At 42.5% G+C, this 13,705-nt stretch overlaps 1 protein-coding gene across 1 annotated transcript in view; it reads right to left on the reverse strand.

Annotated features, from left to right (window-relative positions):
* Nucleotides 1-5,704: 5,704 nt before the first annotated feature.
* Nucleotides 5,705-13,705, reverse strand: part of LOC129705336 (E3 ubiquitin-protein ligase RMND5A) — a 47,719-nt gene continuing 39,718 nt past the window's right edge. The window contains exons 8-10 of the mRNA XM_055648901.1: nucleotides 10,231-10,333; nucleotides 7,993-8,147; nucleotides 5,705-6,530 (exon numbers count right to left, since the gene is read on the reverse strand). Coding sequence (XP_055504876.1) covers nucleotides 6,467-6,530; nucleotides 7,993-8,147; nucleotides 10,231-10,333 — 322 coding nt within the window. The 3' untranslated portion in view covers nucleotides 5,705-6,466. The remainder of the gene's footprint in view (nucleotides 6,531-7,992; nucleotides 8,148-10,230; nucleotides 10,334-13,705) is intronic.

Here is a 13,705-nt window from a genome sequence, read left to right on the forward strand (position 1 = left end):
GCTTATATATATTATCTCTAAGTATCTTTTCCATTAATTTGCCCACCACTGAAGTCAAACTAACAGGTCTATAATTGCTAGGTTTACTCTTAGAACCCTTTTTAAGCAATGGAACAACATGCACAGTACGCCAATCCTCGGGCACTATTCCCGTTTCTAATGACATTTGAAATATTTCTGTCATAGCCCCTGCTATTTCTACACTAACTTCCCTCAATGTCCTAGGGAATATCCTGTCAGGACCTGGAGACTTATCCACTTTTATATTTTTCAAAAGTGTCAGTACTACTTTTTCTTTGAATCTCATAGTATCCATAGCTACGCTACTTGTTTAATAATAATAATAAATTTAATTTTTGGGCGCCTTTAAAAAATCCCAAGGACACCTTACAGAGATTAACAAGAATAATAAAACATAAATTCGGAATAAAATAAATAATAAAGACATCACAAAAACACAAATTAAAAACAGAATTCAATCCAAAGACAAAAAAATCAAAAATACAATGTGAAGATTGTGAAGATTATGTTTCCCTTACCTCACATAATTCAATATCCTTCTCCTTGGTGAATACCAAAGAAAAGAAATTGTTCAATATCTCCCCCATTTCTTTAGGCTCTGAAGATAGCTGTCCACTCCGTCTCTCTAATGGACCAATTTTATCCCTCGTTATCCTTTTGCTATTAATATAGCTCTAGAAACCCTTTGGATTTACTTTCACCTTACTTGCCAAAGCAACCTCATATCTTCTTTTAGCTTTCCTAATTTATTTCTTAAGATTCTTTTTACATTCTTTATACCCCTCAAGCACCTCATTTACTCCATGCTGCCTATAATTATTGTAGATCTCTCTCTTTTTCCGAACCAAGTGTCCAATTTCCCTTGGAAACCATGGCTCTTTCCAATTTTTACTATTTCCTTTCAACCGAACAGGGACATAAAGATTCTAGATACATAAAAAAATCGGTGCAGGAGTAGGCCATTCGGCCCTTCACCGCCATTCAATATGCTCATGGCTGATCATCCAACTCAGTATCCCGTACCTGCCTTCTCTCCATACCCCCTGATCCCTTTAGCCACAAGGGCCACATCTAACTCCCTCTTAAATATAGCCAATGAACTGGCCTCAACTACCCTCTGTGGCAGAGAGTTCCAGATTCACCACTCTGTACTCTTAAAATGTCCCCTTTATTGTCCTCCATTTCTCTTCTACATCCTTCCCATAAAACAAAATGTCCCAATTCACTCCTTTTAAATCCTTTCGCATCTCATCAAAGCCAGCCTTTCTCCAATCAAAAATCTCAACCCTACGTCCAGTTCTGACCCTCTCCATAATTATATTGAAACTAATGGTATTGTGATCACTGGACCCGAAGTGCTCCCCAACGCATACCTCCGCCACCTGACCCGTCTCATTTCCTAACAGGAGGTCCAGCACTGCCTCTTCTCTAGTAGGTACCTCTATGTATTGCTGCAAAAAACTATCCTGCACACATTTTACAAACTCCAAACCATCCAGCCCATTTACAGAATGTGTTTCCCAGTCTATGTGTGGAAAATTGAAATCTCCCACAACCACTACCTTGTGCTTACTACTAATATCTGCAATCTCCTTACATATTTGCTCTTCCAATTTCTCGCTCCCCATTTGGCGGTCTATAATACACCCCTATAAGTGTTGCTGCACCTTTCCCACTTCTCAGTTCCACCCAAATAGCCTCCCTAGACGAGCCCTCTAATCTATCCTGCCAAAGCATTGCTGTAATATCTTCCCTGACAAGCAATGCAACACCTCCACCTCTTGCCCCTCCAATTCTATCACACCTGAAGCAACGAAATCCTGGAATATTTCGTTTCCAATCACAGCCCTCCTGCAACCATGTTTCACTGATCGCCACAACATCATACTTCCAGGTGTCAATCCAGGCTCTAAGCTCATCCACCTTTCTTACAATGCTCCTAGCATTAAAATATGCACATTTAATAAACCCCCCGCCTATTATTCTGTTTATTTTCTTTTTCTTCTTTCTCCCCTAGATTTTGGGTCCGAGTGCTTCCCTTCTCTGCCTCCTGCCTCACACTCTGTCTACTAGCTTTCTCTATTTGTGTCCCTCCCCCCAACCATTCTAGTTTAAAGTATCCCCAATAGCCTTTGCAAATCTCCCCGCCAGGATATTGATCCCCCTCGGGTTCAAGTGCAACCTGTCCTTTCTGTACAGTCTGTACACTCAATAAACCTGACAATATTTGCCAAATATGCCCCATGGTGATAATCACATATCATAAACACTAAATGACAATTCTGCACAAAAAGTGAGTAGTTTACCACTCAATTTCCAGATTTTCATGTGGGGCCATCAAAAAACTTTAGGGCTACCAGGCCAAAAATATAATTTTGTGGCACATTTATAACTCTTTAAAAGCCCACAAACCTCGCCATCTTTTGAAGTTATCTCTTCTGATGAACATCGATTGAATTGCAAATTCTTCTGATTTTCATACGCAGTTAAGACTTCTAACTCACTAGATATTACTTCAACAAAACTCTCACTGTTAGGATTAAATAACAAACGGGTTCTGTGCACATCTTTGAAACCCTCGAGTTAAACTTCTACCGTTACTTTGTCGGGTTGCGAACTTATTCGCGATTACAATATATCCATAAACTTTATTCAATAAGCTAATGATGGACTTCAGAATACAAAATCAATTCAAACCAAGTGCCAGGGGTAAAGTTGCGGGGAGGGCAGGAGCGTTGAGAAGGGGGTCAGGAATCATGCCGGCAACTCACTCACCGCTGCCGCAGCTCTCCGGGCACGAAGCCACCGCATTGGGGCCGGGGAGGAAAGTTGCCGGGGCGGAGAGCTTCATCAGAGTACCCAGTTTGACATGTGTTAAAACTGCAATTTTACTACTGTAATAAAATTACCGTATTTCCCGGCAATGAAGACACAATTTTTAATCCAAAAATAAGGCACGAAAATGTACCTGCGTCTTGTAGGCCGAAGGCTAGGTTGTTAGCAACATCAAGAACAATGTTACTGTACTGAGGGATAGCCAAGTCTATCCCTCATTGCTGGCAGCTGATGGAAAGCGGCTGTAAAAGGACAGCGGGGGGGGGGGGGGGGGGAAAGAGTTCCTTTTACAGCGTGTGGGGAGTCTGGCCCGGGTCAGCACGGCCTAGGCTGCACAAATTGGCTGGGCTGCCAGGGGTAAAGTTGCGGGGAGGGCAGGAGCGTTGAGAAGGGGGTCAGGAATCATGCCGGCAACTCACTCACCGCTGCCGCAGCTCTCCGGGCACGAAGCCACCGCATTGGGGCCGGGGAGGAAAGTTGCCGGGGCGGCTGCGAGCGGCTGCCGGGAACAGACAGAGGAACCGGCCACCTCAGCACCTTCTGCTGGCCCGCTCACCTCTGGCAGTGCTCTCCATCTGAACAACTCTCTCCTGCCGCTTCCCGCAAATCCTTAAATTCCGACTGCCGTTGGGAGCAGGACATGGCCTCACTTGCTGAGCTGTGTGACGTTGCATAGCATTTACTGCCCAGCCCGTGTCTTTCATTGTAAATTTACATGGGGACATGCTTTGGAGGTGTGTGGTGATTGTCGATCAAGTGAGAATAACAGAGAGAATAAGAATGCTGCTGCCTTAACGGACACGCGCAAAAGCAGTTGGTATTAGTTTTGAAATTAGAGATATTTGAAAAAATATCCCTATTTTTGACCTGGCTCGGAGACCGGACAGTTAGGGGACCAGTTCAAGAGCAAAGATCATTATGCGGAGCGGTTCAGCGGGCGATGAATAACAGGACAGCAGGCGATGGAGCTTACTCCTGTGTCAGCGCGAGTAACCTCAATTGGTCCCTTGAACTAGTATTGTAATTTAATAAGATCACAACTGATTCATGCTCTTGTTTTTCCCACCATCTCTCCATCTGCCATCACCGTCCATTCCCCACCCATTCAGAATGGAGATCTGGAAGCCTTGTGAAAATTGACTTGTTACTTTATTTAAAAATTTTTTTTTTTTGAGCGTAAGAAACTATGTCGCGTCAGCCTTTTTTCCAAAATTTAGCAACTCAAAATGGGGGTGCGTCTTCGACGCATGTGCGTCTTCATTGCCGGGAAATACAGTAGATCCATACAATCTGAAAGGCTTGTTACTTCCACTGTGTATTGAACATTGCATTTAGATTGCACGTTTGCACATCACCCTTCAAGTTGCATATGATCCTGACATAGAATCATATTGTCATTTTTCCATTGTTGCTGGTCACGGAAGATAGCTCACCACCATCTTCTTAAGGTCAATAAGAGTTAATAAAGGATTGTTTTTCCACCCTCTCAGCATCTCTGGTAAAGTTGCAGCAAACCAATAAAAGTGAACATTTAAATTTGAGAATCTGGTGGTGTGGCTGCGCCTATGGGCGGAGGCTCAACTACAGTCCATCTGTCTTTTTTTTAATTTTCGTCTCGTTAAATGTATGCCTTGCGCCTAGTTTTTATTATTTTTCTTTAACTGTGTATATGTGGGGGGTGGGGGAGACCGTTAATCTCTTCCCCAAATCGGGGACCCATCTTTTTTTCTGTCATGTCTCCAGTGTCGTTGGGCCTAACATCGTGGAGCCAGCGGCTGACTCCGTCCAGTACCAACCTGAGGGCTCCAGTCGCGGAGCCTGCGGACCTGCCATCACAGAGCTGGACGTCTTCGGAGCGGGAGGAGCTGTGGTGGCGCGCGGCTGCGACCCGACTTCAGAGCTTCGGAGGCTCCAGCCGCAGGCCCGGTGGACGGTAACATCGGGAGCTCCAGGTCCCTGGTGAGAGACTGCTTTTCGGAGCTCCCACAACAGCAACTTCGCCCACTGGAATCGCGGGATTTAAAGGACTCGGAGCGGGGCCTAACATCGCCCGGCGCAGCTTAAACGGCCACAGGACTTACCATCGTCTGCCGGGAGTTTTAACATCAGGAGCCCCAGTTCACCTCGACGTTGCAGTTGGACTGCTGGACCGCGGGAGAAGAACAAAGGGAAGAGATAAGACTTTGCCTTCCATCACAGTGAGGAAGTGTTGCAGAGCCATTGTGATGGATGTTTACGTAAACTGTGTTAAGTGCGGGTCTTGGGTTTTTTTGCAAATATAAAACTGAAAAAATGCAATTTTGTTCAAATCACGCTGTTTGAAATGACAATAAAAGGCATTCTATTCTATTCTATTTTATTCTGCATTGGTTTACATAGCTTGGGCATTGGCAGCAATTCCAAGAACAAATGTGAAACAAAACTCCAGGATATAGGTGAATCTTGGTCACTGTCACTTTCTAGCTAACATGGTTTATCCAGAAAGACTAGACAGTTGCTGTTTTAGTTAAAAATTGCAGCATTATTCTTGAATTGTTTTCCCTTACTAATAATAAAATTACAGATATTCAATTACTGAGAAAATTGGTGATCTAAACTCATTATGCTATTCAGATACTTGCAATTTACGATTTGAAGCAAGGATGTGGGATTAGAAGAAAACTTGTTAAATTGTATTCGTGAAATTGTACTAGTATATCAGAACTCTTCCAAGTGCATTAAATTAATTTACGTAATAAAGCAGGAATATTAAACAGTAAAGATTACATTTTACTCTTCATAACTTTAATTAGTCCATCCACCAATGGAATACCATGGGACTTAAACCCAGAGACAAAATAAATAAACATTTGGTATACAATTTGCCTTTAATAAGATTTTTCAGTTTTATAATTATGTATTGGACATGGTACCATACACGTATCTAAATTATCTACATGAAGCAAAAATCATACACGCCTATCCTTCATGCATCATTTCCTCTTCCATGCCAATACTTTGCTAGTCCACATTCTATGCAAATGCTGTTTAAATTTACAAAAAAATTAAATAAACCCTGGGAGCTTCATATATGCTCAGTCAACGCTTGACTTTGTGCCAAATTGACAAAAGTGTGAAAATATATCAAAGCTACCTAGTCAAACCAACATAGAAAGGTATGCAAACATTGCCAGTAGTTATTGTCTACTCGTACATTCAATTTTTCTATATTTTTAAAGAATAAAAGATCACATTGATAACTTAAAAAAAAAAATAATTTTAACCCATGTAATGACGATGATATTATGAAGATTCATATCAAATGCATTGCTCATTGGTGATTACTTATTTCTTAAGTTAAAAAATGTACTGCTAGTATTGTCCCAATATAAAATAACTGCATGAAATGGTGAGTGCTGGTGTATCCACTTGATCGAATACCAAGACCAAGTTCAAAAGCCCTATTGCAACTAATTTATATCCAGTAGTTTTCCTCTTTTCTCTATCCCAAATACACACCGGCATGTAAACACCGTTCTACAATTTAGTAAGCATTAGTCCAAAAGAACAATGAACTGTCGCAGTTTGCACTGTCCGAAATTACCAAACCACCTCTCAAGTCACAATATCTTCAAAAGAAAATTTGTTTTGCATCTGCTGGTGCTTGTTCCATCGGACAATATGGGCATTTTAACCTAGGAATTGAACACATTGAATCTTCATTAGTTGGGGAAAAACATCAAAATAATTCGCAATAAGGCAAGAAGCATAAATTTGATCATCTTACAACTTCATCTGCAGAGTACCTGTTCAATTTCATACTAAACAATGCCAAATTTACAGAATTATGCATCATGGCCTATCATTTACATTGGCATCCATTATATGTAGAAACATAGAAAATAGGTGCAGGAGTAGGCCATTCGGCCCTTCGAGCCTGCACCTCCATTCAATATGATCATGGCTGATCATCCAACTCAGTATCCCGTACCTGCCTTCTCTCCATACCCCCCGATCCCCTTAGCCACATCTAACTCCCTCTTAAATATAGCCAATGAACTGGCCTCAACTACCTTCTGTGGCAGAGAATTCCAGAGATTCACCACTGTGTGAAAAATGTTTTTCTCATCTCGGTCCGAAAAGACTTCCCCCTTATCCTTAAACTGTGACCCCTTGTTCTAGACTTCCTCAACATCGGGAACAATCTTCCTGCATCTAGCCTGTCCAACCCCTTAAGAATTTTGTAAGTTTCTATAAGATCCTCCTCAATCTTCTAAATTCTAACGAGTGCAAGCAGAGTCTATCCAGTCTTTCTTCATATGAAAGTCTTGACATCCCAGGAATCAGTCTGGTGAACTTTCTCTGTACTCCCTCTATGGCAAGAATGTCTTTCCTCAGATTAGGAGACTGTACGCAATACTCCAGGTGTGGTCTCACTAAGACCCTGTACAACTGCATTAGAACCTCCCTGCTCCTATACTCAAATCCTTTTGCTATGAAAGTGGGGTGTTCTTTTTTTAAAACTTACACAGAGGGTGGCAAGTGCTTGGAACATGCAGCTGGGAGTGGTGGGGGAGGAAGACGGGATAGTGGTATTGAAGACTTTTGGATCGGCATAGGGATATGCAGGGAATGGATTATATTAGGACAGGTAAGATTTGGTCTTGGCATCATGTTTGGCACAGACATTATGAGTTGAAGGGCCTGTTCCTGTGCTGTACTGTTCTATGAAATCAATGAGCAATTCCCACAGCAATTGATCCACAGCACTATACATAATTCTGATCTTACTGCCAAATTTGATCAAACAATGCAAATTAGATGTGTAGGAAAGAACTGCAGATGCTGGTTTAAATCGAAGATAGACACAAAATGTTGCAGTAACTCAGCGGAACAGGCAGCATATCTGGAGAAGGAATGGGTGACATTTCGGGTCGAGACCCTTCTTTAGTCAGCCAATCGAAGTTGCGGTGCAGATCAATAATGGCATTACTGAACTTTAAACTAACCTGGAGGGACTGAAATATTTCATTCTTTCCTGAAGAAATGCATAAAATATATCCATGACAGGATCCCTTTAACAATTTCTTTGATTGTTCAATCACTTTAAAGATTAAATGAGATAGTTAACGTTATGGGATTCCTGCCAGCACTCACTTGCTTCCGTTGATCATTTTGTTTAGCGCATCTCGGGAGATTATGTGGCCACAGACAAGTTTCATTGGTGGATTGGATTCCGTAGTCTGTTGTCGAAGGATTGGGCAGGCAAATATTGAGTGATACCAACATTTTTTACCAAGGTCTACTTCAATCTACAAAGTAATAACAAAACAAACATTAAGTAATGTGACACGTTGCATAACAAAATAATATCTGAATAATTCACAGAGTAATGTGGCTAATTCATAACAGCTCTCCAAAGAGGACCAAAAGCATTGAAGGGAAAAGTGGAAATGGACAAAAAGTACAATGACATTTGTATCCCAAGGACAAATAAATATAAGAAACATTAAGTCAAGCAAGAGAAAACAAATTGAGAGATGAGATGGGTGGGAAGGGCACGAGGAGTGAGCTTTGAGAAGTGCGAGAAGGCATGATCAAAGAGAATTTTATTAAAAATAACAATGCAGAATAAAGACATGCTGAGTTATCGGCATACCATCCTTGCTTTTGACGGCCAACTCAAGCATTTGCTTCTAATTCAAAGACGTACGATTAATCGATCTATTAAAGACCCGTCGTAAAAATGGGTTGAATGTAAACTAAAAGCAACGATGGAAACATCACCCATAATTTGTCCCAGATCAAGCATATCGAAGATACGGGCAAGTAAGCACACCACACCTCTCCTTCCTCGAAAGACTGAGGAAGTTTGTCATGTCTTATCAACTCGTACAACTTTACGCCATGGAAAGCATCCTACTTGGACATATCACAACTTGGTTTGGCAACAGCTCTGTCCAAGACTGCAAGAAATTGCAGAGTTGAAGATGTAGCCCAGTCCATCACACAAACAGCCGCCACCCCCCCCACCACAAATCGACTCCATCATACTGCTTTGCAAGAGCAGCCAACATCATCAAGGTTTATTTACATCCTAGTTATTTCCTCTTAACATCACCATGTTACAGAAAAGATACTGTCAAGTTTGAAAGGATTCAGAGAAGATTTGCAAGGATGTTGCCAGGACTAGAAGGTCTGAGTTATAGGGAGAGGTTGAGTAGGCTGGGTTTCTATTCCTTGGAGCGCAGGAGAACGAGGGGTGATCTTATTGAGGTGTAAAAAAATCACGAGAGGAATAGATTACGTAGATGCACAACATCACTTGCCCAGAGTAGGGGAATCAAGGTCCAGAGGACATAGGTTCAAGGTGAACGGGAAAAGATTTAATAAGAATCTGAGGGCTAACTTTTTCACACAAAGGGTGGTGGGTGAATATATGGACCAAGCTGCCAGAGGTAGTTGAGGCTGGGATAATCCCAAAGTTTAAGAAACAGTTAGACAGGTACATGGAGAGGGCAATTTGGAGGGATATGGACCAAGCTCAGGCAGGTGGGACAGGTGTAGCTCGGACATGTTGGCCGGTGTGGGCAAGTTGGGATGAAGTTCCTGTTTCCACACTGTATCAGTCTATGACTCTTCTTTCCTCTCCTGTTGGCCAGAAGATATAAAAGCTTGAAAGCAAGTACCACCAGATTCAGGAACAGCTTCTTCCATTCTGCAAGAAGACTACTGAAAGAAACTCTCATAATGCAAGCCCCCATCTCCCAACCATAACCTCATAACTGCCCTTGCACATTTTGTGATCTGCACTTTCCTGTAGTCATGACTGACAATGGGTGATGCATCCTGGTCAGATGCAAGCCTGGGCGATGTCATATGGAGGACAGGCTGTTGCCCATGCAGCACAACCCCCCTCTCCACGTCGCTGATCGATCCAAAGGAACAGCAGGGTTGTTACAGTTTGGCACCAGTGCCGTCGCAGGAGCTGCCAGAGCGAGGTTGGAGACAACAATGAACTGCCTCAGGGGCTCCGACTCCGGATTTTCTTGAGGTTTACTCCTGGAGCCTTTTGCACGACTGGATATGGCCACAAGGCAGTGGCAGTTTTAAATCAGTTTTCTCTCTCCTAGATGGAATGCCTTCATAGGATGCCCGGGACTCGTGGGAGCGGGAGCGTCTACCTTACCGTGTAGGTCTATAGCACCTGCCCAGGTAGCAGTATAACTCTTACACAATATTATGCCCTCTGGTATTTTTCTTTTTTCACCTACCTGGTGTACTTGTGTATGACTTGATTGTACTTGTATAGTACTATTTGACTGTATAGCATTGAACAATTTTTCACTGTATCTCAGTATACATGACAATAATAAACCAATAATATGAACTTACTGGCAATTCATCTTTCTGGTTCCATACTCCAGTGCACTGTCTCTGCTCAATGACTGCCTTGATGTTTATGAGGGCTGGTAATGCAATGCACCCTGCTGAAAAACTGAATAAAAACAATTCTTAAAAGATAAAGATGTAATTTAACACATACATTTCAAATAAACAGTTCACTAGCTCTCAAATAGCACATCATTCATAAGCCCAATATGAATTCAGAAGTAACTTTTTTTACCATAAGTGGTTAAATTATGGTAAAGACTTTCAGTGAAGGATTGGCGAGGAAAATTGTGATTTTATGTATTCATTAATTGAATGTGAATATTGTTGCAAGTCTTGCATTTCCTTATTGTTTCTTGCTAGCTTATTGCAGAGGCCACCAAGTCAACGACAGGGGTGGGTCTGGAGTCTCACGTCAGCTACACTGGATATATTCTATGTAGGACACTTGTAAATCACTGGAATTTTAGATGCATTCAACGGAAAACATATCCTTTATTCCTTTTTCATAATTAGGAACTGCAGATGCTGGTTTAAACCGAAGATAGACACAAAAAGCTGGAGTAACTCAGCAGGACAGGCAGCTTCTCTGGAGAGAAGGAATGGTTGACGTTTCATAGAAACATAGAAATTAGGTGCAGGAGTAGGCCATTCGGCCCTTCGAGCTTGCACCGCCATTCAATATGATCATGGCTGATCATCCAACTCAGTATCCCGTACCTGCGTTCTCTCCATACCCTCTGATCCCCTTAGCCACAAGGGCCATATCTAACTCCCTCTTAAATATAGCCAATGAACTGGCCTCGACTACCCTCTGCAGCAGAGAGTTCCAGAGATTCACCACTCTCTGTGTGAAAAAAGTTCTTCTCATCTCGATTTTAAAGGATTTCCCCCTTATCCTTAAGCTGTGACCCCTTGTCCTGGACTTCCCCAACATATAACCATATAACAATTTACAGCACGGAAACAGGCCATCTCGATCCTTCTAGTCCGTGCCGAACACATCTCCTGAACATCGGGAACAATCTTCCTGCATCTAGCCTGTCCAGCCCCTTAAGAATTTTGTAAGTTTCTATAAGATCCCCTCTCAATCTCCTAAATTCTAGAGAGTATAAACCAAGTTTATCCAGTCTTTCTTCATAAGACAGTCCTGCCATCCCAGGAATCAGTCTAGTGAACCTTCTCTGCACTCCCTCTATGGCAATAATGTCCTTCCTTTCAGGTCGAGACCCTTCTTCAGACTGGTTAGGGATAAGGGAAATGAGAGATACATAGACAGTGATGAGGAGAGATAAAGAACAATGAATGACAGATATGCAAAAAAGTGACGATGAAGGAAACAGGCCTAAAAATACCTCTATTGCTCCAGAACTTTGTTGCCTGTCACTTAAATTGTCCATCCTCCCCCTCTCTGATTTCAATCTTTGGCCTACTGCACTGATCTAATGTTCCTTTTAGGCTTGATTCTAATTTTCAGGATATCAATTTTTTCTCTCTTTTTTTCTGTAACCAGATTTCATTAACCTCCTCCTAGTAACACAACATCCATTACAAGTATAGTAGACTAATCTTTTCTTCACTTCTTACCTTCTTTTCTACTTGAAACTTGCTTTGGCATGAAATATAGGATTGGCGAGCTCACATAGAAGGGATGTAATGTTAAAATTGTACACGGTATTGGTGAGGCCAATTCTGGAGTATGGTGTACAATTTTGGTCGCCTAATTATAGGAAGGATGTCAACAAAATAGAGTACAGAGGAGATTTACTAGAATGTTGCCTGGGTTTCAGCAACTAAGTTACAGAGAAAGGTTGAACAAGTTAGGGCTTTATTCTTTGGAGCACAGAAGGTTAAGGGGGGACTTGATAGAGGTCTTTAAAATGATGAGAGGGATAGACAGAGTTGACGTGGATAAGCTTTTCCCCACTGAGAGTAGGGAAGATTCAAACAAGGGGACATGACTTGAGAATTAAGGGACAGAAGTTTAGGGGTAACATGAGGGGGAACTTCTTTACTCAGAGAGTGGTGGCTGTGTGGAATGAGCTTCCAGTGAAGGTGGTGGAGGCAGGTTTGTTTTTATCATTTAAAAATAAATTGGATAGTTATATGGATGGGAAAGGAATGGAGGGTTATGGTCTGAGCGCAGGTATATGGGACTAGGGGAGAATACGTGTTCGGCACGGACTAGAAGGGTCGAGATGGCCTGTTTCCGTGCTGTAATTGTTATATGGTTATATGGATAACAGGGTTCTCACATAACTTTTCTTTCCACTGTCTCCGCCTCTTCTTGTCTTCTCCCCCCCCCCCTACACCCCCCACCGTCACATCAGTCTGAAGAAGGGTCTTGACCCGAAACGTCGCCTATTTCCTTCGCTCCATAGACGCTACCTCACCCGCTGAGTTTCTCCAGCATTTTTTCTACCCATTCACACAAGTTCTGTTATCCCACTTAATTCAGGTCAAGACTATGGGGCAGTACATTGGCCATAAAGTTGCTGCCTAAAAGTGCCAGAGACGGGGAATTTATCCTGAATATGGGTGCTGTCTAAATGGAGTTTGTTCCTTTTCCCCTTGATCGCATGGGTTTTCTCCGAGTGCTTTTGTTTCCTTCCACATTCCAAAGGTGTGCAGGAACCTTTTTCAGATCCAACCCAAAACGTAATATTTTCCTTTTGTCCAGAGATTCTGTCTGACCTGTTGAGTTACTCCAGCTTGTTTACAGAGTACTATGTTTACATATTCTGTTGTGCTGCTGCAAGTAAGGATTTCAGTATTCTAACTGGGATGTGAGAGAATAAAACACTCTTGACTTACGTCGCTAATGTGTGGGATAGAACTACTGTACGGGTGATCGGTGGTCGGCGTGTACTCGGTGGGCCAAAGGGCCCGTTTCCATGCTGTATCTTTAAATTAAACTAAAAACACTAAAACTAGAGGAAGTCTAAAGAAGGGTCTCTACCCGAAACGTCACCCAATTTCTTCTATCCAGAGATGCTGGCTGCTCCATGGAGTTCCCCCGCACAATTAAAGCATGGAATAGTCTTCACCCTACTATAGTTACCGTACCAATTTAAGGTAGCACTTTTTTTCCCCCCAATAACCCTTTTTTGCTTAAGTCCAAGTCAAGAGTCAAGAGAGTTTTATTGTCATGTGTCCCAGATAGGACAATGAAACTTCTTGCTTGGTCCACTCCAGTTTAAATTCCATTTGGAATATTTTTGGAGGACCAGGAAACCAAGAAGCAAGAGTTATTCCAGGGTGTTACTCCAGCTCCAGGGAATGATTCTGCTTTGTTTTTCAGCAGTCGAGGCAATAGCGGCCAGGTCTCCCACAATGCAAAGGGAGGGAGAAAGTGCCCGGCGCCGACCAGTTGCCGCGGCAGTGCGCAAGTGCAGGGTGGCCGATGTTGTGCTGGCCTTTGTTGTGCGCATGTGCAGGGGGAGGATGTGCAGGCCGTGGCAGTGCACATGTGCAAGGC

The sequence above is a fragment of the Leucoraja erinacea genome, chromosome 1 (genome assembly GCF_028641065.1).
Source record: "Leucoraja erinacea ecotype New England chromosome 1, Leri_hhj_1, whole genome shotgun sequence".
Classification (NCBI taxonomy): Eukaryota; Metazoa; Chordata; class Chondrichthyes; order Rajiformes; family Rajidae; genus Leucoraja; species Leucoraja erinaceus.